The sequence below is a fragment of the Gadus macrocephalus genome, chromosome 11 (genome assembly GCF_031168955.1).
Source record: "Gadus macrocephalus chromosome 11, ASM3116895v1".
Lineage (NCBI taxonomy): Eukaryota > Metazoa > Chordata > Actinopteri > Gadiformes > Gadidae > Gadus > Gadus macrocephalus.
The window spans coordinates 14,801,735-14,820,174 of NC_082392.1; the positions used below are offsets into that span (position 1 = coordinate 14,801,735).

The window sequence follows — 18,440 nt, forward strand, 5'->3', positions numbered from 1 at the left end:
GCTTCCAAGTCAGTTAGTCCAACAGGCATTTCAAGCTAAATCAAAGTGTTCCAAAATGTATTTAAGAGGCTAGGTTTGAATGCATGTTTATGTTCTCCTGAAGAGAGTACATGATGAACAAAGTTTTTTGTTTGAATTAACTCAGTCAATCAGAATCTAGCTAAGAAAACTGCAATAAACTGTACATAAATACTACATATAGCATGACAGACTGGAGCTGTGAGACAGTTCACAGTAATAAGAGAAGTATGTCTTCTTAAATACAGTGTATTGAATAATAAACTACAGGACATATCCATCCAGCTTTTCGACTACATCTAAATTGCACAACATTTGAACCACATAATAGCCCATAAACGTATGATTGTGTGCATGGAGACCTAGCCCCAGGTACCCTGTGGGCGTTCAAGGCATGGTTAGTTCCCAATGAATGTGTGCTTGCATGTAACATGTCGGTCTGACCCCGAGCCATCGAGGGAATCAACATTGTCCCCGAAATAAAGTTTTCATGTACTACTTTCGATTTTTTTTTTTTTACAGACATCAAAGAGCATGTGCGATAAGGAAAAAACAACATATATCCGTCCAAAAATCCTTTTGAAGATAAAATCCTTTCTAGGCCACCGATGAAATGTAATGCCAGGATTTGTGCCGTTTATAAATGAGGCATGTTCCATTGGAGGGGTGGTGCATTGTATGTTGGTGGGTGGGTGGTGGTGGGGGTGCACGGCCCGGGTCCACACCTGGCCAGGCACCACGGCCCTGGAGAACAGCTTGTTGAGCTGCACCAGCTCATTGGGTGTGCTGTCGAACTTGAGCGCTATGCTGTTCAGCGTGTCCCGGGATTCCACCTGGACCACAAAACGAGAGAGAAAGGGGTGAGTCGGGGCGGCAGGCTGCATGTGAGGATAGGAGAGGGTGGAAGAATCGCCTGCCGTTAAGAAGCGCAGCTGCACTGTTTGTAATGTGATGGGTTCTTCGAATAAAAAGCAGTGTTTTTCAGATATGGTTCAACAGAGATGACTAGCTTCAGACCTCCCCACCCTCCCTTCCTCCGAGTGTGATGCTGTGAGAAAAGAGCCCAGATTTTATTGTCAGCCTTGTTTCATAATGTAACAAATTCTCATGGTCATCATAAACAGCTATTGGTTTCACCAAGAAACAGAAGATGGAGAAGCAAGTCAAATGACATGTTTGTCGTTGGACTGGTTCTACATTTCTATTCCGTAGACCCAACAAAGAAGAACCGACATAACCAGAGTTATGTTGGTTGGGAGGTAAGGTAGCAAAGGTGTTAGGTAAGTGTGTGTGTGTGTGTGTGTGTGTGTGTGTGTGTGTGTGTGTGTGTGTGTGTGTGTGTGCGCACACCATTAGGTGGAGCACTTCCTCATGCATAGATTTTACACTGTTGCCACACATGTTATCCCATGTCTCCACCAGTAAGCATACAGACAGCAGTGTGTCTATGTCGCTTTATGCTGTACAAAAGGTTAAGGTATTCATGAACTGCTGTCACAAAAGCGTCATCTCTGTCAAATCTTTAGTTTTTTAACCTTCCTATTAAAAGATTTTGAAGATTTCAAAATCGTTTTGTGTGTTACAAATATGTCAGATGGGGAGGGGATGACGTTGGCATATGTGCCGACTCTTAACCGTTAATAAAGAGGGACAAGGAGAGGGAGTTTAAATGGAGCAGTCATGGAACATCCAATCGAGCCTTGTTACGTGTGACCAAGTGTTTCTTCTCACAAAGACACTGAGGAATGTTTAACACACACACACACACACACACACACACACACACACACACACACACACACACACACACACACACACACACACACACACACACACACACACACACACACACACACACACACACACACACACACACTTTCAGAAGAACAGAAAAGTGTGTACCAACTGGATCCTTTATTCAAGTATGTGAAAAAATGGTCCAGTTGGTAAACACTTTTCTTTTTCCTCAAAAAATATCAAACTTATAACAAATATTGTATCAAGCATAGATCTTGAAAGCTGACCCGAGGAGCCAACCAAAACAAAGCCTGATTCAGGATTCTTGAGGAGCAACCTCATAGAGGCAAGGTGAGATCAACCAACATCCTCCTGTATCCTTCCTCACACAGGAGGGGAGAAAGGCCTGGACAAAGGTCTAGTGTGTGGAAAGAAATATTACTGGCACAGGAATAAAATGTGAAAAAAATGCAGTGTAAGCATGGCTTCACAAAAAAATTGAATCCAAATAATAATAAATAAATTCATACTGTATGTGTTTTGTGATTTTCGAGCCGCTTCCAAAACACTCGTCCGAAGTCTGTTACACAACAGCCTTCTGCCTTCAACTACATTTGCAGGCTGATTAAATAGGCTGGCTTGATTAAATGCTAATTGCATCATTTTTCAAAACCAAATCACATCAAAACACAACTCCTCTATGAATAAAAGTGCCATGATATCCTAACATGCTACTCCGCCCTGAAGACAAATCTAATAAACTCATTAAGGACTGATATATGATCCCGTGGACCAGGAGTAACAGACACGCTAGCATGAATCAATTATTACATGTGCAAAGATTACATATAACGGTATGTCTATATATATATAGATATACAGTTTTTGGTCATTAGCAGCTTATACATGTGACCATGCCGAGTGCAAGACTGCATCCAGGCCCTGTGTCATTCATGCGTCATCCCATCAGATTGCCAAAGGACAGGGTCCGGCTCTATTTACACAGCACCAGTGTGTATTTTGGGGTGGGGAGTGGGCTTATGACAAATTAAACAAATTAAAAAATGACACAGATACAAGCATGCGCTATTAAAGACACAGAAAAAGTATTGAAAACAAAACCGGTATTTCATAATTCAAACTTCTTAGATATGAGGTAAACAATATCAGATTATTAATTCCTATTGAATTATATCCTTTCATTTTTCGATCGGAAAAATAATAAAACACCTGACATACTACTCATCTCCTACAGTTGTTTTACATTTCATTTAGTTAACTAGTCACCATTCTGTTCCCAGTTTGTGTCATCTAGAACAAATGTCTATTGAATGTCGTTATTGATTGGCTTTTAGAGCTTTTAATGGGAATCTTAACAACGTGCTATACTTCATGTCCAAGTTAATCCTTTAATGCATTTGTTTGATAATCATCAAGTCTCAACTGAAACTTATTGCTTGCAAATGGCCCAAGGATGATGGCCATACAATTCCAGTAGCTAAGAAAGCACCGGGAAACTGTGTACCCTGTTATGCACCTGGCAGTTCTCTGACTCCCGTCAATGTTCATTATGCTAACATTGAGACACTGGTGCTCTGCTGTTAAGCCAATGGTATCCAACTGTATACTGTAAGAATACCCTCCAATACTTCAGTTGAGAGACACTCATCTGAATTGCTTGTGAACTTGTTTCCCCTACACTGCAGAAAAAGAAAAGGCAAGACTGTTCTCTTTATTCAAGACAACACAACCTCACTGCACCTAAATGTAATGTTATTGTGACCCTATGGGTTACGGATCCCATTACATATTTTTCGATAGCTTATCCAACACCATATATTGATTACACTCATGTTCGCACACGTGAGTGCAGGGAAAAAACGGCACAAAGCACCTAATTACTGAACGGCGCCCTGCTGAGTGAATACGTGGCTAACCGGGACAAGCGCTGCTTTATGCACCGCATCATTGCAAGTTTAAGACACTGCGAGGCTGATTTAAAACATTTAATGACGTCTTTAATCAGGTCGGGGAACAACAACGACATCAGAAACCTCAAGAGAATGGTCACAACCGGGCCAGCATGACACACAGCGTATTGATTCTCCTGAAACACTTCAGCTCTAATGTAAACAGCGAGCTATTTTTAAAGTCGAACATCGACCCAAAGAGATACCACATATATTGTATGAAATGGGACACACAAAAAAAGTACATGCAAACAGCAAGCCCAAGAAGGGAATCACACAGTTCCATCTACGCCCACCTCCCTGCTTCAAATGCAGAGGATGTGCACAATGTACCAACATGATCAAGTGATGATCAGTCGCCGTCATCCACATACTGGGAAATATTTCAAATAAATAATATAAATTTGTTCCACTACCCACCTCAACTAGGTGGTTTAACGCCCCTGTGATCTGGCCTATGCGGGGAGCTCCCACTCCCTAAAACAGCAAATGAGGGAACATAAAGGGCTATATCATCAGGACTGTCCAATAGCAGTACATTAAAAAAAAAAAAAGTGGTATCCTCATGGAGATTCAGTAGGATTGAAAAGGTCAACATGAAAAAACATCCGAAGCCAAAGAGAAATGCATCCGATCTAAACAATACAAACACTCCAACAGATGAGACTAAATGAGGTCATGCCATTTAGTATTATGCTTTGAGACTGATTTGTCTTACCTTCCCGTCATCGAAGTTTTAAATTTTACGGTTCAGATTTTGCCATGACTTATGCAGTCTGGTTGGACTACTACTTGGTTGTAAGTACATTGGACCTTGAATAATTTTAAAAAATGTCCTGCTTTGGGGAACTTTAGTCCGGGTTAATTGAATGTATGTGTTTTATTTTCCTTATGAAATTATTCTTATATCCTCATCGATATCATTCCCTACACCCTGTTGTTTCTATTTTCTGACAGCTGTCGACAAAGTGAGGTTGGGGTTTTATCGACAGAAGAAGGTGACAAGTCATTTCTGACAGTCTGGCAAGGGACTTTGCAATTCATCTGAAAAATAAGCTGCTGAGTGAGAGAGTTCTCTCTTACTTTTATGGAGCTCTTAAATTCAACATGCAATAAATTCATGGCACGATCCAACAGTAATGGTTTAACTAACATATTACTACCATATTAATAAAATATCAATACCAAGGTCAAATTTCATAAAATAGAAAATGCTTTCATTCTGTTTCTGTGCTAATTGGAGTCCTACAAGTTCTACCTAGTGCATCTAGTGCATGCTTGGAATGGCTGCAGCTCCTTGAAACCCTTACTAGGGGAAAAGTTAAAGGTGCTGGATGAGATGGAAATAACTACCGGAACAAAAACATAATTAGCCTATCGGAAGTGCTGCCTTGGGGTTTCCGCTGAATCAAAACATTTGTCATCGTCTATGTTCCATAAAATACAATAACAGTGTGCTAGGTACTATTACTGTGGACAATCTGTTCAAGGCTGTCATGATTCAATCTTCTGCAAATGCTTGTTGGTCCTACATATTACAAAACGCTAGGGAAACATTGGGAGCAGCCTTGCATGGGTTCTCGATCAGAAATGCTGCTATTGACAAGATAGATCTCCAACTCAATTGACTAGAAAACCGGTAACCCATAGAATATAGGCCGCATTATACAGACCTCCTTATTGACTCATTGACCGATGTGGACGAGGGGAGGGAAAGAGGGATGGAGGAAGGATCCAATACAACCTTAAGGGTCATGTTCCCCTAATGTCAAGAGGGGCCCTGTATTGTTTTACCAAGGATCAATCATACACAATTTCAAACTGCAACCCTGGATAAATAATTAAAGGCGCTTCTTGTTTGTCGACAACAACAACAACTCTCTTCAAGGAGGCAGTGGGGAAGTGAAGCAGCCATTGTGAGGCCAGCTGATAGAGGTAATGTGACATTACTACACCCCACAGTACCTAGGGACAGCGTATGGATCACACAAGGATGAACGATGGCCATTTTCAAGCTCCCTCTGGGTCCTCTGAAGAAAAAGACAATATGTTGATGATGATATGCTGCTACAAGAGGCATTTGAGAGTCAGACGCGACACAAATACTATCGCCTAACCAGTTGTTACTTACAGTTTAATTAACAATTACCCAATTGAAACATTAAGGTAAATTGATGATATATAGTAATGATGTTTTCCACTGACTAGTACATGTATTCATACCTCACTGGGTTTGTGTTCATTTTAAATGGTTGTGTTTTTTTTTTTATCACAGGAGAAATTAAACTACAATAAAACAAAAGCCAGAAAATGCAAACAATAAATACAGAAATAAAAAGCCATGAACAAACAATAAACCCATCAAAGGCAAACCATAATCAACACAATTAATTGAGTAAATCACCAAACTGGAAATAATACTCCAGCAAACGGTTTAATCACCCATGATGCTCCATCAGAGCAGCCATCGCCCCGGCAGTTTATAATGAAGGGAGAAGCCTGGCTTTAGCGTTACAGTTGCCATGGCAACCTCGTCGTTACTTCCCTAATGGCATGCGTACTGTGTGCAACTACACTCCGGTCGATCATTGGGAGACCTAATTTTGGATCCATTACTACGGTGGGGTGGCGGGGAGGGGGGCTAGTCACATAATTTTGTCTGTTTCACAGGGACGCAGAGCAAGTGGGGAAATGTTTATGTCTGCCTGGCAAACCGCCATGCATTGACAACTACATTAAGTCCCGAATTCCAGGAACGGCTAATGTCCACATTGGTTACTATACCCTGCAAAATATTTGTTAATCATTACAAAAACATGTTTGTATAAAATAACATTCAACACAAGATTAGAAAGTGCTTTGCTACGGGCTATTGCTTGGATCTATGTCTAAGCCAGAAAGCAAGTTTAATGTGTACGCATTCCTTCTTGTTCCACCATGACCACCACCTGGGGCAGCGACCGCAAGCACGCGGACGGACTGCGTCAAAGGGGAAGCAGCGGGAACTTTAATTGTGACTGGAAGGTAATAGCAAATGGCTCTGATCTCGGATGTTCTCCATACTCTATTTTCCCAACACTTGCTCTTTTCGTTCTAGCCCAGCCCCTCTCTACCCCGCCACTGGCCGCCATCTTCCCACTGATGCCATTACAGAGCCGTCTGTCCGTCCAGCCCCATGTCCTAGTGAAGCAAACTGGCAAGTGAATGAGTACTTGTCAAGCAAATTATAAACCATGACAAAAATATAGTTAACTTACCGTTTGGTGACCTTATTTACGACATCTTACAAATAATTGATAAATTATGTTGCTATGTATTTTGGCAATGTTTTGGAGCAGGATATGTCATCAATTGTCAAAAGACTTCATCGTTGTTTAGAGGCTGTTGTTGACTAGGGTGTAGGAGTTCCCTATGAGTCGGACAAGTTTACAATGACGCCCTCCAGGAACGTGACGCCAACCCCACATCAAAAAGCTAAGCAGCATAGCTGCTGTGGTGTATTCAAATAATCCCGCCTCGCAATTAAGGTATTGTGCAAATCAGAAATTTCTTTGAGCCAAGAAAATTAGAAAGACAACTCGCAGACATTTGGACTGTGTATTCGATGATTTTTCTTTTTCGGTATTTCTCGCACACCAAATACATCATGCTTCATCCTCCCTCCCCCTTAGAATCGTGTTCTGAGGAGGGTCTTTAGAACAGACATAACAGGAATTCGCATAACCCCCCATCGCCCCCATCTCTATCTCCATCTCCATCTCCCTCCGAGCAGTGGATAATGCAATAAAACGGGCGGCTTGTGAGGACGTTGATGGGGCTCCAATTGATGCTGCTCCACCAGTCTCGTGGTGTACGTGCATGCACACCTTTGCGGGCTGTGTGTGTATGACTCATCTGATGGTCACAGCTCCTCCTATGCCCACTGTGTCTCCTCTCAGTCAAACTGCCTGGCGAGCAGCCCCACCATAACGTGCAGCAGGCCCTGCTTCTGTTGTTGTTGCCAAACACTTTCCTTTGCGGCTAAGGATTAGTATTGGGAGTTGGGAGCTGCAACTGTGATTGCAACTGCGATTGGGCAGCAAGAAGCAGAGGCTGTTTTCATTGAACCTGTCAATATGTCATAATCTGTATCTCTAGACACATTCTAAAAAGGAAAGGAGAAGCATCTATACCCGAAGGGTGATTCCAGTCCTTCAACTTTAAGCCTGTGGAAACTAGAGCTTGGATAGGGGAAAAAAATTGCCATTTAGTGTCGGTTAATGCAAGTCAATGAGTTTTTCGGCCGCCTCGATTAAGCCCCACGTGATGGCCAGGTTAGCCATGATGCGTATAGGACAAAAATAATAATAAATAGCGTTCAACGTCTAACCTTTGGCCCCCATTTAGCTACAAGTGAAGGTGCCCCCGTGGGGCTGCTGTGTGCTCACACAACAGTAGCACAGTTGAAGGCTCATTTCCTCTGGAGATCCTCTGTCTGGTCTTTTCTAGGACGATACAGGGTTATTCTCTGGTAAACAGGCTAACGGAGCTAGCTTCTGCTGCATTGTCTGATTCGGGTTCTATTCAAATCGGTGTGTTTTTGGTCTGCCTATTTAGCACAGCTTCAGCTTAGGGAGTTGACTATTTTAGTATGTTATTTTCAGGTGTGCCAGCCATTCCCTGGGCTTGTGGATGGCTGTGAAAGGCAGGTTTTAACAGCGTCCAGGCATATATGTTCGTTCTGAGGAACATAATGGTTCCCTTAAAATAATAAAAGAATGTGAGGGTAATTCATTATTATTTTTAATTAAAAAGAATAAGAAGTTTGCCATTGGGCAACTTGATCCGAAAGGAATTGGAATGAGGTAACATTTCTCTGCAATGCCTAGCCACACCCCCCAACCCCTTCCGCGAGCAGCGGATGAGTTTAAGATAATGTCGCTCTCAATAATCTCAACATTGTCTACCATGCCTTCCTCTCCCGCTCCCTCCATCCCTGCCCTGCCCCCCTCCTTATCTCTCACTCTCTCCTAGCCCTAACTCTGAGCCTACCAAGATGGAAGTGAGGGTCCGGCTGTAGATGGTCACCATACTGCCCCAGTGTCCCCACGGCATTGGCTGCGGCGGCACGTCTTCTGCTCGGACGTCATCGTTGGGCAGAGCCCTGGTCGTCCGTCAACACCCCCCGGTGACCGGCACCAGGAGAGCGATGGCTTGGGTGTGGACTAGGATTGTGGTGGGAACTAAAGATAGAAGGAGCCAGATACCAAGCAGGCAAGGGCGAGATGGCTGTGAGCCCTCTGTGATAGAAATCACTTTTTTTCCTGGGTAATCTCCATGCCTTCCATCACACACACACACACACACACACACACACACACACACACGCACACACACACACACACACACACGCACGCACGCACGCACGCACGCTTCCCCTTGTTTTTTCTAGAAGGACGTCGAAGCAGTGACAAAGTGCTCCGGCCCCTGACAGATCTCCTGCGGTCATGGTGTCAGTAGGGGAGGAGGACAAGCGGCCTGTCAATCATGCTTCTGGAGCCAGCCCAGGCAGAATGGGGTGTTGTGGATGTTGTTGTGTTTGTAGGTGTTGGTATACAGAGTTGTTGTGACCGGCGAACGGAGGACTACACAAAATACGTCAAGAGACAATAGAGTTGTATTCAGGGGATCGCTTGCATGCAAAAACAAAATTGAGGAAAAATAAGATTAGAAAAATTATTAAGTAACGAAATGAATGTGAAATTCTGGTCATGAACAGGTCATACGATTTAAAAATCATCTCCTCAGACAGACATTCACCCCCGCCTTTCCCTCACTCTGCAACTCACCTCCCCCCCCATCCCCCCCCCAAAAGATTTTTTTACTTGCTCCCATACGTTTCTACTCCCTATAACTGCCCCCAGTAACACTCACATGGAGACACACACATGTGCAGAGGGTCAGAGCTCAAGCCCAAGCCACGCAGCCCCCCCCCCATTGTAGCCAAGGAGACGGCAGCTGGCCGTCTGCTGCAGCTGGATCTCAGGGTCATTTCAAGAACACGCCGAGGCGAGCGGGAGACGGAGACGGCTCCATTTTCAGTTGGCGGCCAGAAATCTGAGCTTCCTCTGCCTTCCATTGCTTTCTCTGTTCACTTTGCCATCCCTCTCAACCCCCCCCCCCCCCCCCCCCTCCTCCCCCGCCCGCACTGCCATCCCCAATCCTACACAACAACCAAATCAATGCAAACGACTGTGCAGTTGGTAGGTCATGCGAGAGAGCAGCAGCCTCAGTGGTGGAATGCTCGCTGATTTGGAGACGGGAACAGAAACAAAACAAATACGGCTCCCGGCAGGAGAAGCAGAGCTCCGCGCTCCTCTGCTCCCTCCCGCGCCAGTGAGTGCAATCAGAATGCAGGGACACCTCGCATTCTCTATGCATCAGGGAAACGGCAATGCATAATGCTTTGCGATGCCGTGACACAGTAAGTCCTACAACGTTCGACAGCATGGGCACCTCTCTCTATCTCTTTCTCTCTGTGTTCCTCTCGTCTTTCGCTCTCTCTCTCTCTCTCTCTCTCTCCATCACACGCTGCTGCTGCTTTTCAGCCTCCGTGCCCGTGCACAGAAGCCGCATCCCCATTTATGTAAACACTTGCCAAAAGACACACACGTGTTACACCGGCAATATACTGATATGCTCCGGGGCAGGCAGAGTGCCATCACAACACACAACGTCAGTCGCTACGGCTACGATGTGCAGGGAGCTAATCAGGCTAAGACACACACACACACACACACACACACACACACACACACACACACACACACACACACACACACACACACACACACACACACACACACACACACACACACACACACACACACACTAGCATTAGAAGAGAGAGGACGACCGCAAAAAAGGGAGCGAATAAACAACAACAACACCACCAGCAAGCACACGGCTCCAAAACAAACACAAGGATGGTTTGTTTGTGCTGCGTTACTCACAGCATATTCGATGGTCCCTTTGGGTCTCTGGAAAGACATGCGCCTTCCATCCTTCTTCTCAGGGGTCTTCTTCTGTCCGGTATCTGAAAGCAAGCGAGGCAAGGTGCGCATTACATTCATGTTCGTAGTCCCCCAGCTTGTCACCAGCCGCTGTTTGCCAGACCCACGGGTGGACAGCTCATTCGTCAACAGTGAGCCTGTGATCCAGCCAGCCGGAGACCACACTCTCTCGCTCACTCTCTCGCTCTTCCTCTCTCTCTCTCTCTCTCTCTAGCTTGCGTTCTCTCGTGTTCTGCCTATCTTGCTCTCACTGTGTCTGTGTTTCTCTCCTTCTGCTCTCTGCGATGCAGGCTCTCTTGTGCTATCTCACTCACTCTCCCGCACGCTCACTCGTTCTGTCTATCGCAAGCTCTCTCTCTCTCTCTCTCTCTCTCTCTCTCTCTCTCTCTCTCTCACACTGCTGCCGTCTTCCTCCTTGACTCGTGCTTTATCCCTCTCTCCCTCCCTCTCTCGCTCTCTTACACACACACACACACACACAGCGCAATTACAGGCAGTGAGCACTGTTCATATTGTCTCCTCCCGGTCGCCTCTTGAGTAGGTCGACCTCCAACACATGGGGATTGAGACGGGGAGAGAGAGAGAGAGAGAGCAAGAGCGAGAGTGAGAGAGAAAAAGAAAGAGACAGAGCGAAAGAAAGAGATCGGGAACGAGATCGGGAAAGAGCGAGAGCGAGCTAGAGAGAGAGACAGAGACCCAGAGAGAAGAGAGAGGGCGAGAGAGAAAGACAGAGACAGGTGACTGGGGAAGATGGAGGGATACGATGGGGGGTTGAAGTGAAGGGGACATAGACTGCCAATCAAGAAAGAAAAAGGCAGGATTCATTATTATTCAAGGTTGGAAGAAGAGGTGAAGAAGGTTTTAGGCGTAGACAGACAAGAGCATTAGTGAAACTTTCCTTCAGAAATAAATATGATTTAGTATTTCCAAACAAGCCATTTGTTAAGTTTCCCTGACAGGCTGGTTTGGTGCAGTCTGCCTGTTTAGACAACATAATGGTGAAACCGGTTAAACATTGGTGGACTCTGATACTAGGATAAAACACTAGGACACGATATCTCGTGAAATTAAAGACAGTTAAAGATGCCACCATCGATCCATAAAACCAAACCATCTATCCTGGCTTCACTAAAAGCTATGATACCAGACCGGTAACAGATGTCCTTCAACAAAAGATTATTTGATCAATCCCATGAAGCCTTCCATCGTTACATCAATCGTGTTGAAGTTGGGGCCGGTGGACGGCTGGGGTTCAAGCCGTGGGTGAGGCTTAGATGGAGATCACCAACAGTGGAAATCAGCCCGGGAAGCAGATAAACTGTTTGTGTGTGTCGAAAAAGGGGGATGGGGGAGGGTAGGGTGGAGGATGGTGGGATAGTAGACGAAAGATCTGGGGGTCGATAAAGGAAAGTGGGAAGAATGTGGAAGAATTCTGGCTGGGATGTTGTGCGCACGTGCATGTGCGCGCAAGAAGGTAGGGGGGTGGGGTCGGAGAGGACAGAGGCATGGGGATGAAAGCAAGGAGATGAAGGATGGAAGAAAGACAGAAGATGAAAGAGAGAAAAAAAAGGAAAAAAGCGAGGAGAAAGAAGACGGGCTGATGGGAAGGCTCTGGAGATCTAGAGACGGAGGGTGAGGAACTTGCTGTGTGAGCTGGGCGGACACAGCAAGGGCAGGAGGTTGTTAGGGAATGTCTAGATGCATGCTGGGCATAGGAGAGCCCCAGACAAGGTCCAAAGATGGCTCACTTGGCTTCCACTGAGGGTTAAGGTGGAAAGACATTACCAAAACACGCAATTCCCTGCTGCATGCGCGTCTGGCTTAACACCTTTTAATGTTTTCCTCGGCTCACTGCCTGAGAAAACTGAACATTCTCTTTACTGCTGCCTTTGTCATCCGGCGTCTCAGCTAGCTTATAAAAATGAGTCATACTCCCAGAGTGCTAGTTCTAGGGCTCGGGACTAAGTGTTAGCGCAAGAGGGGGGGGGAGAGATAGGGCCAGCTTCAGGTAGAAACATCAATCTGTAAGAGAAACGGCAATCTTTCAGTCCAAAAAAAAGAAGAAGATTAAAGCCGGTGGAAAACCTTGGATCAGACGGCGGTGTTTTTCTAAGCAAGTACGGTGGATGGAAGCACAACAATGAGCCAGGAATGGAGATGCTCGGGTCAAATGTTTTATGGTCGGGTTGAACTTCAATCGAGCATGTTTCTGTGCAGAATTTCTGTGTTGGGCCAAAGATGCATAGAGTTGCACACACTGGGATTCAGCATTATCTAAAGCATGACCCGAGTGAGCGGTAATGATGTACACCCCCAGAAGGGTTTGGGTCAAGGGGTAGCTATGATTGGAATCTCTGATGGCCCACAGCAATGCGAAGGCACCGAATATGGGCTTGACACACTTCTGTGTACGTTTGATTCTATTTGTAGAGTTCAAGGAAATAAAAACAAATCGTAGTTATCAGAACTTATTATCTTACAGATGTTTACAGTTTAAGCCTGCGAGTCATCGGTAGCCGACCCTAGTTCAAAAACGATTTCCCAGATCTCCTCCAGTCATTTTCAATTTCAACTGCGACTGGCTGTTGATTAGTAGTTGAGAACGAGCCATAGCCATCTGAAGTCACTCAGACACTAAATGGAAATGAACAATGTGGGTGGATTAGAAAGGATTATATTGCAGTCGTAATATCACAAGGTAGCGCAATAATTGTTTTATGTTGATGGTCTCCTCATTGAAGTCAATGTTAATGTCAACTGGTCTAAATTAAAGATATGACCTCAGTATTAGCTTTTCTCCATTATTCAAAAGATATTTCACAATGCCAAGCAGGCTGTGCCCAAGGAACCAGCCACAAGATAAAATGTCATGTGGCCCAGTTTTCCAAAAAAGTACTCTGTGAGTGAGAGGGTCAAGCCCCAGAAATACTTCTAGCAGCTGCCGGTGTGTTGTATTTGTGCCAACGCTGATTGCTCCAGGTTAATCTCACTGTATATGGCGGCAATAGAAGGAGTTTTTAATAACAGCACCTCATAAAAAAATGAAAAATCTTTAAATCATTAACTTCACCCGTTATACCTTTGGCTAGATGCAGAACTAGGAATAACAGGGGATAGATCCTCTCTTAGAAAAATGAGTATGACTAGTAGAGACTATCACAAATATATATAAAAAAAAGAAGTAGTCAAGTTAATGTTTAGAAAACACTTATACCGTATATAAAGCTGTTAAGATATAACCATTTGTTGCATTCATAATAACCAAAAAGCTTGATATAGAATTCGCAGTACTTTAAAAGATACTTTTTCGAATCTAAGGAAAACAGCCATGCTTTGGAATTCAAGTTTCATTGCTAAACATACTCCAAAAAACTGTGTTCAGAGGTTCTTCTGCCTCCGCCCACAAAACAACGTTATTTAGTAGTGACAGAAAAGGGGTCTATTATGAAACAATGTGTTGCAGGGGTTCACCAAGGTCAATAGATATCTAATGGATGGCAGAGCAAAATAAAAGTGACATTTGCTGCACAACAAGCTATCCGAGTGTTGCCGCTTACCACAAACAACATTACATTTGGCCTTATTAGCAGCTTGAATAATCACAACACAGCGCAAACACTTGATCGTCTGTGAACCGCCTTACTGCCCTACTGGGTGTGTGTGACGGGAGAACAAAGCGAAGCTCACAGCTGACAGAAGACTTCAACAGTCGTGCACTGCAGTCACAAGGCCTGCTCCCTGCCAAAGCAACCCTTACCCTACCCCCCAATGCATGATATGTGGTGGGACGGCTGTTTACCGGTTGTATCCAGACACGCAGCCATTACCCGTGGTGGTGGTGACAATTTCCTCCGACGCATGTACTCTGGGCTACAAAGCCCTGCAGTCTCGTTAAAAGCATCGTTTTGAAACCAGGCCCTGAGAGAAATACAGAGTGCAACCTGCAGACGATGAGTCAATTATTGCTACATGGTCAGAGGCTGTGTGTGTGTGTGTGTGTGTGTGTGTGTGTGTGTGTGTGTGTGTGTGTTAACTTTGTCCGATGGCAAATGGTAAGAATGGTCGGCTTTAATAACTGATTGCCTCATTCCCGCTCTTCTGAAAAAGGGTTTGTTTAGAGTGCAGGGACCCAGTGGAGGATGGGCAACAGAGCAGGACATGTGCTCACATCGGACTGAACATTGGCTTGACTGGAGATTAGTGCAGCTTGGGCCACTGGCTCGCAGTCTCTCTTCCTCTTTCCATCTTACAAACAAGAAGCAGAAAAACAGCTCGCATGAGGGCCTATGTATAGAACTGCGGACGGCTTTTTGTAAGGCCATAACATGTTGCCTGACAGTAGATCTCTCAGGCCTGAAATGCGTTGCCTATTGGCCGAGTGGCATTATTCAAATACCAATGTCCGTCATTGTCTGCCCGTCAAAATCACATCTGTGCGTTCAAGGTGACCTTGGACAGTCCTTGGAGCCAATACCCAGTCCTTCCTCAGAGTATAGCTTCAGAGGCAAGGCAGTTCATGTTAATTCATCGCGTTCTGGAAACTGCCTTCTGTATCAACAGAATCTGTTGCCTATGAATCATTCAGATTCCACTCATGGATGCTAAAAATATTATGCCCTCTGTCTGTTAACAGCCATGACAAACTGATGCCAGTTAAAGGCATGGGGATGCGGGGAGGCATTTTTTCCAAGTATATGACTACTATTCCCTCTTGGACCACTACAACACAAAACACAAGCAGCCAATTTCCCCTCGCCTAGCTTTCTGCCGCCTTCCCATCGCCCATAAAATCCCTGTAGGTGTTATTTTTAGAACCCCTCGACACACACACACACACACACACACACACACACACACACACACACACACACACACACACACACACACACACACACACACACACACACACACACACACACACACAGGTGTACTGCAGAACGAGTTAAACACTCAAAGTTGGGGGACAGGAGGCTGTCTGGTAATGAGTCTAGGAAAGACAATTAATGCAGCATTTTTTTCACATATCCTCTATTCCTCTCCTGATCCGGCATTTGTCATATCTGGTGAGAGATGCAAAGGTTGCGAGGAAGAAATAGAGTGGCCAATTTTCCCCAGAATAAATGCCTAATCAAAACAGAATTCATCCCACCATGGTGTGTTTTCTGTATGCAGAAGATGCGTTTTGAAACCTAGGTAATCCATTCCCCAGGATACACCTTGAAAGTCTTGTGACAGCCAACGAGGCAGACACACGGAGTGCTATCCTCGCTTCAGCCCTATTAGCAATGCAACTTGTACATGGATTACATTACTTAACACAGTCAAGAGAACCGTAGGGGAAGGCGTGTCAATGTGGTTCATACACTAAGGGAAATCAAAGTCACCTGTTAGAGAGAGACAGAGAGAGCGATAGAGACAGAGAATGAGAGTGAGAGAGAAAATAATGTGTGGGGGGAGAGAGAAAGTGCTTACACTGCACAGTGTGCCGTGTCAAGAGAACGCGTACCTATGGCTCCTAGCTGCCAGGCTGTTGAGCAGTACGCGCCCGGTTCTAATGTAATGAATACACATGGGAGGCTGGAGCTGTCACCTAAAGCATAGGAAGACACCGCATGACAGCCAGCTTCCCCAAAACAAACCAACCATCTCTATATCACGCTGCTAAACCATCATGGGCTAAGCCTATGTGCATACAATAAAAGTGAGTATTTCCGGGTACATCTCTCGTTCTCTCCCTCTCACTCGCACGTAGCTGTAGGCACTAGGCAGACCGAATGAGTGTCTGTGAGACGTTTTGTTAATAATGATTAGGCACAGAAGGAACCTGATAGGAAGCAGTACATGTTGTCCCTTCATCTGGTTAGTGAACATCTCTGAATGAATATGAATGTCTTTCTGTATGCCTCCACAGACGCGAGTCTAGTTGAATCTTTAAGTAGCGGACTGAACATTGAACATCTTTCAACACACTGCCCCTAAATTAAATTGGTAACATGAATCGTTTTATTATTACCATCAATTTCAGCATAGATGATTAATGAGGAGCAGGACCAGCAAGGAGCAGTCAATTGTATATAGTGTTTTTGTTAACTTGCTGACCTGGGTACAGGTCAAATAAGCAAGACTTAAAGGGATACATTCTAAGTGACAATATAAATTTAATTGCACAACAAAACTCATCATGTTTCTAATGTTTTACACTGTACAATATAGCCCTGCCCAATGATGATAATTTCCCTGAAAATCGTCCAGCCTGTACTAGTGCCTTGAAAGTGTTTTTTTGTTTTTTTTATCTATTCAAAATCAATGACTTCAATATGGAGCAGAAACACTTTTGTATCAGCCGCGAGATACACACCGAATACTCCACTGTATTGATCCATAGCGACTGCACTGCCCTGGTGGAGCAGCAAACAGCCGGCCTACCGCTCCAGTGACCAATCATTTGGCTGTAAGGGTTATCGGCCAAGCCTCTAGATAAATGCCAATGACATGGAAATATGTGCCTGCGTTTGTCTGCAGATTGATATGACTGGCCTTTACGCCAACATTTCCTAATTTGGCCAGGGTTAATGAGGAAGAGGAGAAGAGAGCAGAACAGGGATGTGTGGACCAGGCGGCCAGTTGCTGGTTTTAGCCTGGTAGCATCACCTGTTGGTAACAACCCCCCCTCCCCCACTGCAGCAACTCTTACCTCTCTGTTACAGAACCGATCAATGGAATGCAAAAGTGATGTGCTCAGCGATGAGAAACACAAACTCTGCATTACCCTCACAGCCTTTATTGAGGCCAAAAGACTCTATGTTGCATTTCAAGTTTAGAAAATTTCAAGTATGTTCGGTCTATATATAAAAAATAAAAAAAAGAGTTGGTAAATTAGTTACATCAAAAACAACCGACTTAAATAACTGAGTCGGTGCACGAATTCACAGACTTCAAACAAACGGCGACAATGGCGTGGTAACTAAACTTTAGGTGCACATTCATGACAACAATGCATCCCACCTTCTAACAGACACGAGACGCCTCACCTACCAGCGGTAAAGAGCGTCCCACAGAGCTCCACCCCTCCTCAGATCAATCTGCAAGGATCCCAGCATCCCGGAGGAGACCATGTGACAATATGATGGACCTTATGCCTCTGTTTAGTAGCAACACCCAGCTAATTTATCCCGCATATATGACAGCTTTAGTGGCAGGTCCTGATCCCTTTCGAGATGCAAGGGCAAAGAAAGAAATAAGATACACACCATATAAATGGAGCTTGTGAAAATAAATTAAGATGAAACGTCCCATAGGAGTTAGGAGAAGGATTGGTTTTCACACTGGTTTTGTGGGCAGGAGTTGAGATGTGACGGTTTTAAGATACAGGTCATTGACATAGCGTGTTTGGTGAAACATTCACAGGTGTATGCGTGTGTGTGCATGCACTTGTGTGTGTATGTGTGTCGATGGTCTGCCCGTCATTTCAGCAGTTTACCCTTACCGGACGCAAAGCAAATATCGCCGTCTCGGCAGCCACACGCTAATCAATGGTGTGACTAGAGAGGTATAACATCGGAGATCACTGTAGATACTTTAATAAGACCACACTCATCTCCATGCCCGACCATTAAAAAGGTTCTTCCAAACAGTTCAGGAGACACAAGACTACTTTCTTATT

General features: G+C 44.7%; 1 protein-coding gene across 8 annotated transcripts in view; it reads right to left on the minus strand.

Moving 5' to 3' along the window:
• oxr1a (oxidation resistance 1a) overlaps positions 1-18,440 on the minus strand; it is a 111,352-nt gene that overhangs the window by 27,434 nt on the left and 65,478 nt on the right. For 6 of the 8 annotated variants that reach the window (XM_060064758.1, XM_060064759.1, XM_060064756.1 and 3 more), the window contains 2 exons: positions 10,718-10,800; positions 744-851 (listed from right to left, as the gene is read on the minus strand). In XM_060064758.1, the coding sequence (XP_059920741.1) occupies positions 744-851; positions 10,718-10,800 (191 nt within the window). The remainder of the gene's footprint in view (positions 1-743; positions 852-10,717; positions 10,801-18,440) is intronic. The other 2 variants (XM_060064761.1, XM_060064762.1) reach the window with 1 other exon arrangement.